General features: G+C 42.2%; 1 protein-coding gene across 1 annotated transcript; it reads left to right on the top strand.

The window, feature by feature from the left end:
- Positions 1 to 7,876: 7,876 nt before the first annotated feature.
- LOC104878907 (extensin) lies at positions 7,877 to 9,526 on the top strand. The gene is made up of 3 exons (XM_059735593.1): positions 7,877 to 8,243; positions 8,436 to 8,562; positions 9,415 to 9,526. The coding sequence occupies exons 1-3, from the start codon at positions 7,877 to 7,879 to the stop codon at positions 9,524 to 9,526; spliced, it is 606 nt and encodes a 201-aa protein (XP_059591576.1).
- Positions 9,527 to 10,077: the final 551 nt, after the last annotated feature.

Genomic DNA, 10,077 nt, shown 5'->3' with positions numbered 1-10,077 from the left:
AGTCTCTCATTGCACTTTTGGAGCACTTCCCGAAGTCCAATTTTTACGTTCTACATACCATTTCAAAGCTCAGAAAGTCAAGAATCCAACGATTCAAACCATGTACAATTTGGAGCTGAAATGAGGAAGATAGAACCTTCGGAAGACAACTGCATCAGGCTGAGCGAAAATTTCGCACGATGGAAATCAAGGTGCGAAATCCTCAGTCCACTGTGCGAGAATTTCGCACACCTCAAACCAACATGCGAAATTGGAACTCAGCATGCGAAAATTGGATATTTTTGCCGACTCTTTTTTCTTCTGATATTTTTGTGTTTAAATTTCCATTTTCTCCTTGTATTCAACCACTCATGTAATTCCTTAGTTAGGAAGTATCCAAGGAAGGGTAAAATTACCTTCCTATATAAATTCTCTTGTAATCACTGAAAATGTATCTTTCGGGGAGCTTTCTCCAGGAGACCAACTAATGTAAATTTGATACTTAGTTAAATACAGAGATCTCTTTTACTTTCTTTTTCTCTCTTCTATTTTCTATTTTCTTGCAAGCCAAACACCCTCTGAGGATGTTTTCCCAGAGGATGAGAGGATAAACATTTAGTTTCTTGGAGTGAAGGAAGCTAGGTGAAAAGTCCAGATTAAAAGGTGGAAAGTTTCCGTGCATTGAATTCAGGTGGTTGGAGTCCATAAATGGCTTTTAAAGCCAAGGTTTTGCCTTAAATCCCTTAGGATCACTTTGACTGGCCAATACATGGTAAGCTTAAGGTCTCTGTGGATGCTTATTGCTAGATCCATATCAGTCCATTAGTTATCATGTACGAGCCAGTGGAAAGTGATTCAAGGTGATAGTCCATAGTGTCTTAAGTCATTAATGGACCTTGACTACCATCTCTAATAACTTTTTATGGATTAAATCTTCATTGTCAAACCTATACCGGTTCGGGAAATAACTATAGGTTAAATCCCCAATGCGAGGAGAAAAATCCGGAATTTTCCACTTTGCATCTGGAACTTGAACCTAGCAACCTTTAGCTCCGGGAGACTTTCTTTCTTCCACTTTTTACTTAGTTCTATGTGAGTTTAGTTTAAATCACCACTTTCAAAACAATTTTATTTTCTTTTAAATTTCAAGTTTGTGCTAAAGGAAATCATCAGAATCAATTTCTAATTTAGAGTCTATCATTGGTAGAGTGAAAACCCATCCCTGAGTTCGACCCTAGAACTGCTATACTATAGTAGCTTTGCTACGCCAGTATAAGGTCATAGGTTTTATAAATGTTTTTGATTAAAAGATCCGGCTGGGAAGTCAAGCGTGAATCAAATGGCGCCGTTGCCGGGGATGGTGCCACAATACAGTGATACAACCTTTTTGAGGCTACTTGTGATTTTTATCACAAGTTAGGTGAATTCCTTTTTCACTAATTTCATTTTCTTTCATTTTCCTTTTGTTAATTTTATTTTCATTTTCTTCCTAACTTTAACCTTTTCTTTAGTTTCCTTTTTGTTTTTACTATTACAGGAATTGTAACTTGTGCATGCCCTATTGGATTAGGGACCAAGAGGGAAGATTAGTAAGGATTGAGAATCCTCAAGACACAGAGTTGGATATCTGTGTAAATATCATGGACCCTCCACCAGAGGATCAGAATTCTCAACAAGGTCAAGGGGGTAATCCCAATGCATATCTATCCATGAGGGATAGAATGCATCCCCCAAGGATGAGTGCACCCTCATGCATCCTGCCCCCTCTTGAGCAGTTGGTTATAAGACCCCATATTGTACCCCTCCTACCAACTTTCCATGGAATGGAGAGTGAGAATCCATATTCTCACATCAAGGAGTTTGAGGAGGTGTGTAATACCTTTAGAGAGAGAGGAGCTTCAATAGACTTGATGAGACTCAAGCTATTCCCTTTCACTTTAAAGGACAAGGCAAAAATATGGCTTAATTCTTTAAGGCCAAGGAGCATAAGGAATTGGGTTGATCTTCAAGCTGAATTTTTGAAGAAATATTTCCCCACCCATAGGACTAATGGGTTGAAGAGACAAATCTCAAACTTTTCTGCAAAAGAAAATGAGAAGTTCCATGAGTGTTGGGAAAGGTATATGGAAGCCATCAATGCTTGTCCTCATCATGGTTTCGATACATGGCTCCTAGTGAGCTATTTTTATGATGGAATGTCTTCTTCCATGAAGCAAATTCTTGAGACCATGTGTGGGGGAGATTTTATGAGTAAGAATCCTGATGAAGCCATGGACTTTTTAAGTTATGTGGCTGAGGTGTCAAGAGGATGGGATGAGCCCAACTCAAGAGAGAAAGGAAAGTTTCCCTCTCAACAAACCCAAAATCCAAAGGCTGGAATGTACATGTTGAGTGAAGACGTGGACATGAAAGCTAAAGTGGCAACAATAGCAAGGAGGTTGGAAAAACTTGAGTTGAAAAAGATGCATGAAGTCCAAGCTATTTCCGAAACTCAAGCCCATGCCATGCCATGCACCATTTGCCAATCATGTGATCATGTGGTAGATGAGTGTCCAACCATGCCAGCCGTGAGAGAAATGTTAGGTGATCAAGCCAATGTTGTGGGGCAATTTAGGCCTAACACCAATGCATCTTATGGAAACACCTATAATTCAAGCTGGAGAAACCATCCAAATTTTTCTTGGAAACCAAGACCACCTCCATACCAACCCCAAGCCCAAACCCAAGCACCTCAACAAACCTCTTCAGTGGAGCAAGCCATTGCAAACCTAAGTAAAGTCATGAATGACTTTGTGGGTGAACAAAGGGCAATCAACTCCCAATTGCACCAAAAGATTGAGAATGTTGAGAGTTCTCTAAATAAGAGAATGGATGGGATGCAAAATGATCTATATCATAAGATAGATAATATTCAATATTCCATCTCTAGGCTTACCAACCTCAATACAGTGAATGAGAAAGGAAAATTCCCCTCTCAACCAAGCCAAAATCCTAAGGGTGTTCATGAAGTTGAAACCCAAGAGGGGGATTCTTCAAAGTTGAGGGAGGTCAAAGCTGTGATAACCTTGAGGAGTGGAAAGGAGGTTGATCAACCCTTGCCTAACTTGGGCCCTGATGAAGAAATTAGATCAAAGGGACCCTTGATTAAAGAGGGCAAAAACCAAGAAGAGCAGAGTGGGAAGAAAAGTGCATCCAAATCAAGCATTGAGGAAGAACCAAGGATAGTGATTAAGGAGGATATGATGAAGAAACATATGCCTCCCCCTTTTCCTCAAGCTTTACATGGAAAGAAAGAAATCAAGAATTCATCAGAAATTCTTGAAGTGCTGAGACAAGTGAAGGTGAATATACCTTTACTTGATATGATCAAGCAAGTCCCCACATATGCAAAGTTTCTAAAGGACTTGTGCACAGTCAAGAGAGGTTTACAGGTGACAAAGAATTCATTCCTCACTGAGCAAGTGAGTGCTATCATCCAGAGTAAGTCCCTAGTTAAATATAAAGATCCGGGATGTCCCACCATATCAGTCAACATTGGAGGGACACATGTGGAAAAAGCTTTACTAGACTTGGGAGCAAGTGTGAATTTGCTCCCATACTCTGTCTATAAACAACTGGGACTAGGAGGATTAAAGCCTACAACCATGACCCTCTCTTTAGCTGATAGGTCAGTCAAAATCCCAAGGGGTGTGATAGAGGATGTTCTAGTTCAAGTGGACAAATTCTACTATCCTGTGGATTTTGTGGTGCTTGATACTGATTCCTCTGTCAAGGAAGAAAATTATGTGCCAATCATCCTAGGGAGGCCTTTTCTAGCTACCTCAAATGCCATCGTTAATTGTAGGAATGGGGTGATGCAGCTCACATTTGGAAACATGACTTTGGAAGTAAACATATTCCACTTATGTAAGAGGCATCTTTACCCTGAAGAGGAAGAAGGATTTGAGGAAGTATGCTTGATCAACACTTTGGTTGAAGAGCACTGTGACAAGAGTTTAGAGGAGAGCTTGAATGAAAACCTGGAAGTCCTTGAAGATGGGTTCCCTGAACCCTCTGATGTGCTAGCCATTATGTCTCCTTGGAGGAGACGGGAAGAGATCTTACCACTGTTCAACCAGGAAGACTCACAAGGAGTTGCTGTGGAGGACCCTCCAAAGCTTATTTTAAAGCCACTTCCTGTGGAGTTGAAGTATGCATACTTGGAGGATGATGAGAAATGTCCAGTGGTGGTTTCCTTAACCCTCACTAGTGATCAAGAGGATAGTCTTTTAGGAGTCCTCAGAAAATGTAAGAAAGCCATTGGATGGCAAATTTCTGATCTGAAAGGGATTAGCCCTTTGGTGTGCACCCACCATATTTATATGGAGGATGATGCAAAACCAGTGAGGCAACCCCAAAGGAGACTGAATCCTCACATGCAAGAGGTGGTGAGGAGTGAAGTTTTGAAGCTACTTCAAGCTGGGATCATATATCCCATTTCAGACAGTTTGTGGGTGAGTCCCACCCAAGTAGTCCCAAAGAAATCTGGAATCACTGTGATCCAGAATGAGAAAGGAGAGGAAGTCTCTACACGTCCTACCTCAGGATGGAGGGTGTGTATAGACTATAGAAGGTTGAATTCAGTGACTAGGAAGGACCATTTTCCATTGCCTTTCATGGACCAAGTCCTTGAGAGAGTCTCAGGACATCCTTTCTATTGTTTTCTAGATGGTTATTCAGGGTACTTCCAAATAGAAATTGATTTGGAAGATCAAGAAAAGACAACCTTCACTTGTCCCTTTGGTACTTTTGCATATAGGAGAATGCCCTTTGGTCTATGTAATGCTCCTGCAACTTTCCAAAGATGCATGCTAAGCATCTTCAGTGACATGGTCGAACGCATCATGGAAGTTTTCATGGATGACATCACTGTATATGGAAGTTCTTATGAGGAGTGTTTGATGCATTTAGAAGTTGTTCTCCATAGATGTATTGAGAAAGACCTAGTGCTAAATTGGGAGAAGTGCCATTTTATGGTACAAAAAGGAATTGTCTTAGGACATATCATCTCCAAAAATGGCATTGAGGTAGATAAGGCAAAGGTGGAACTTATTGTTAAGTTGCCACCTCCCACAAATGTTAAAGGAATTAGGCAATTCCTTGGACATGCAGGATTCTATAGGAGGTTCATTAAGGATTTCTCAAAAATCTCAAAACCTCTGTGTGAGCTTTTGGTAAAGGATGCCAAGTTTGTGTGGGATGAGAAGTGTCAGAGAAGTTTTGAGGAATTGAAGCAATTCCTCACAACTGCACCAATAGTGAGAGCCCCAAATTGGAAATTACCTTTCGAGGTAATGTGTGATTCAAGTGATCTTGCTATGGGGGCTGTTTTAGGGCAAAGAGAAGATGGAAAGCCCTATGTGATCTATTATGCAAGCAGAACTTTGAATGAGGCTCAAAAGAACTACACAACTACTAAGAAGGAGTTGTTGGCTGTAGTTTTTGCCTTGGATAAGTTTCGTGCTTATTTGGTAGGGTCCTCTATAGTAGTGTTCACTGACCATTCTGCTTTGAAGTACTTGCTAACCAAGCAGGATGCCAAGGCAAGATTGATAAGATGGATTCTTTTGCTCCAAGAATTCAATCTCCAAATCAGGGATAAAAAGGGGGTAGAAAATGTGGTAGCTGACTACTTGTCCAGACTAGTGATAGCACATGACTCACATGGTCTACCTATCAATGATGACTTCCCTGAGGAGTCTCTCATGTCAGTAGATTTAGCTCCATGGTATTCTCACATTGCAAACTTTTTGGTTACTAGAGAAGTACCAAGTGAGTGGAGTGCTCAAGACAAGAGGCATTTCTTGGCTAAGATCCATGCCTATTATTGGGAGGAACCTTTTCTTTTCAAATATTGTGCAGATCAAATTATAAGGAAATGTGTTCCTGAGCAAGAGCAATCGGGAATTCTCTCCCATTGCCATGATAGTGCTTGTGGAGGTCATTTTGCCTCCCAGAAAACAGCAATGAAAGTGATCCAATCAGGCTTCTGGTGGCCCTCTCTTTTCAAGGATGCCCATTCTATGTGTAAGGCATGTGATCGGTGTCAAAGGCTTGGTAAGCTAACACGCCGAAATATGATGCCCTTGAACCCCATCTTAATAGTGGATATCTTTGATGTCTGGGGTATAGACTTTATGGGACCATTTCCAATGTCATTTGGACATTCCTACATCTTGGTAGGAGTGGATTATGTCTCTAAGTGGGTAGAGGCAATCCCATGTAGGAGCAATGATCATAAAGTGGTACTTAAATTCCTCAAGGACAACATCTTTGCAAGATTTGGAGTGCCAAAGGCCATTATAAGTGACGGGGGAACCCACTTTTGCAATAAACCTTTTGAGACTCTTCTAGCCAAATATGGGGTTAAGCACAAGGTAGCTACACCTTATCACCCTCAAACTAGTGGCCAAGTTGAGTTAGCCAACCGTGAGATCAAGAATATATTGATGAAGGTGGTCAATGTGAATAGGAAGGATTGGTCTATCAAGCTCCTGGATTCCTTATGGGCTTACAGGACCGCTTACAAGACCATTCTAGGAATGTCTCCCTATCGCCTTGTTTATGGCAAAGCGTGTCACCTTCCAGTGGAAATTGAGTATAAAGCATGGTGGGCAATCAAAAAGCTCAACATGGATTTGTCAAGAGCCGGGTTAAAGAGATGTTTAGATTTGAATGAATTAGAGGAATTGAGGAATGTTGCATACCTCAATTCAAAAATTGCAAAAGCAAGATTGAAAAAATGGCATGATCAGTTGGTAAATCAGAAGAATTTTACCAAAGGACAAAAAGTTTTGCTTTATGACTCTAAACTTCATCTCTTTCCAGGTAAATTGAAATCAAGGTGGACGGGTCCTTTCATAATTCATGAAGTGCATCCCAACGGAGTGGTGGAAATATTCAATCCCACAGGTAATCAAACCTTCAAAGTCAATGGCCATCGTCTCAAGCCATTCTTAGAGCCTTACAGTACAGACAAGGAGGAGATCAACCTCCTTGAACCACCACAACTTTGAGGAAAAGCAGGGTATCATGGGCTAAAGAAGTCCATGAATTTTTTGTTATAGTTTTATAGTTATATTAGTATTTTTATTTCTTTATATTTTAATTTTCTCCTAATCTTAGTTTATATTGTCTTAATTCAAGTTAATTTTGATGATAAATTTCAGAAAAAAATCATGAAAGATGGGGAGAGCTCGTCAAAAGCAGCCTAGGGGAGAAAAACCAAGGAAACAGAGCACCTAATTTCAAGGTGCCAAATTTTCGCACACTTGATTTCAAGGTGCGAAAATTTCGCACACCCAAAACCAAGGTGCGAAATCCTTGGACCAAAGGAAGAAGATTTCGCACACCCCTACCTCAAGGTGCGAAATCAATTTCAAGGTGCGAAATCCGTTTTCAAGGTGCGAATTTCCTAAAATCCAATTTCGCACACCACTGTGGAAGGTGCGAAATCCTCTCCTAGCACACGTGTGCGAATTTCGCACACCTCAAGCTCATTTTCGCACGGTGCGAAATAGTGTGCGAAAATTTCGCACACCACTGTTCAAGGTGCGAAAATTTCGCACACCCAATTCCAAGGTGCGAAATGGACAGACCAAGGTGCGAAAATTTCGCACGGTAAAATTCTAAGTTCTAAAAATTTAAAACGGACTTTTAAATTAAAATTTTACCCCCGAAATTGTGCCTAACGTCCAAAAATGACTTTTCGGCTGCCTTGGAAAATTTTAAAGCATCAGAAATCCCTTAAACCTCAGTCCTATATAAACCTTTGAGGTCCAGAAGCTCAAAGGACTCCCCCACCTGTCAGCTAAAAAGCCTCTGGAACCTCGAGCACCCACATTCCGTCATTTCGACCATGGTGAAGACCAGAGGAGGCCTTTCCGCCTCCCCATCCTCACCGACCCCTCGACCACAGCGAGTCGCCATGGGAGCCGCACCTTCACCTCCTGTTCAGGCCCCGGCCATTCCCCCATCTGAGGGGGAAGTTCCTTCTCAGCGCCGATACCCCACCCGGAGGCCACCCACGGAACCTGTGCCACCAGCCGAGCAAGCCGCGAGCTCTGTTTCTCGGCCCCCTGCGAAGATGACCAGGTTCTCGGGTCCTGGAGAGCCATCCCACGCACCTCAGCCAGAGCCAGCTACAGAGGAACCTCGGATTCCAGTGGACATGCCTCCCGAGGCCATTATCAGGCGTCCCATGATAGCTGGACCGCCGATTGAGGGTAACTTGGATTGCAGAGATAGATCATTTCATTCCGAGACCTACTTTGATATAGAGGCCCTCAGACAGCAGCCAGAGCTCAGAGATTCATTCCGACTGCTGCAGAGGTATCACATGGAGTCTTTTCTCACTCCTAGGCAATTCTACTATCCTAGAGTAGTTATAGATTTTTATCAATCTATGACTACTCGAGGTCTCCGCAATCCTACCCTCATCCAGTTTACTATAGACGGACGTCAGGGTGCCATTGGAGCTCGTCACATTGCTGAGGCCCTCCATATACCTTATGAGCCCGTGTTTCAGGCAGATTTCAGGGAGTGGTCCTCATTCTCTCAGAGTGACATGGTCCGCATTTTGTCCAGGGGGACTTCTACAGCCTCGGTATTGACCAGGAGAGAGCTTCCATCTGGGATGCTCCTCATTGATGTGCTCCTGCGTGCCAACCTATTCCCCCTTCAGCATAAGGTTCAGAGGAGAGGAGTTATACTTGAGGCATTATTCAGGATTTCTGAGGGCTATTTCTTCGGCCCTCATCATTTGATTATGACTTCTCTTCTTCATTTTGAAGAGAAAGTCCATCAGAAGAAGCTTCAGAGGGCAGATGGCATCCCATTACTATTTCCGAGGCTCCTCTGCCAGATTTTAGAGCACTTGGGCTATCCTGAAGAGCCTCGTCTTGAGAGGCGCCGCCATTGCCGAGAGGACTTCTCTCTCGACAAATGGCATCACTTGGTAGCCTACTGTGCACCTCAGGGAGCCCCAGCTGTACATGCACCTCCAGAGCTACCCCGAGATGAGCAGATACCTCAGGCCCAGCAGGATGAGATTCTCACAGAGACACCACCTCCTGCCCCTGCAGCACACCCCTCAGTGCACATGCCCGAGGCTATACATTCTACCTCCCCTATCACTCAGGGTGCTCCACCAGTCGTACCAGCTACCCCAGCACCTCCTCCTTCATCTGAGCCCACTGTCACCGTTTCTCTTACGGAATTCAGAGGCTTAGAGCGTTCATTGCGCACACTGAGCACTGCTCAGGATTCTATTATCCACCAGATGGCCACTATTCGGGCACACCAGGATCAGATCATTGCTACTCAGGCCCAGCATACAACGATCCTTCATCAGATTCAGCAGCATTTGAGTATGCAGACACCTTTTGGGCATGATAGGTCTGCACCATCCGAGCCTCTAGTGCCAGATGAGGAGAGCTTACCAGTTGAGCAGCCCATACCAGAGGAGCAGATCAGAGCAGAGCCATCACATGATCCCACTACTATCTGATCTTTTTATGTTTTTGTTTTACTTGTTTTTTATGTTAGACTTGTAAATCCCATCTTTTGCATGTGTTATAAATTGGGATTGGAAGTATTACTTGAAATCATACATTGTATATTTCTTTTACAAGTAATATATATATATATATCCTTTTTGATTATATTCCCTTTTCTCATTACTCTTTTGTCCTTGGAACATGTGGATTAAGGTACTCCATACCTCCTTTACACTCAGACTTTGTCTCACTCAGGAGGTACCACTTCCTCCCTTTATTTTTAATCGCTTTTGAAACATTGGGGACAATGTTCAACTTGGTTGGGGGGGAGAATTGAGAAAGGAAGTTTTGTTGTCAATATTAAGTTATTTTGGTATTTTAGTTGATTTTTGCTTAAAATTTAAAATTTTTAAAAGTTTTTTGAATCATTCTCTCTGGTTGTTAAAGATAATTTCTCAAAAATAAAATAGGATAAGTCGAGTTTTAACTTAATTATTTAAGTCTTAGAGTTTGTTTTATGCTTTCAAAGTTGATAATCTATTGAAGCCTCTTTGATTTTGAA

Source organism: Vitis vinifera, chromosome 3 (assembly GCF_030704535.1).
Source record: "Vitis vinifera cultivar Pinot Noir 40024 chromosome 3, ASM3070453v1".
Classification (NCBI taxonomy): domain Eukaryota; kingdom Viridiplantae; phylum Streptophyta; class Magnoliopsida; order Vitales; family Vitaceae; genus Vitis; species Vitis vinifera.
This window is presented reverse-complemented; position numbering and strand designations above follow the sequence as displayed.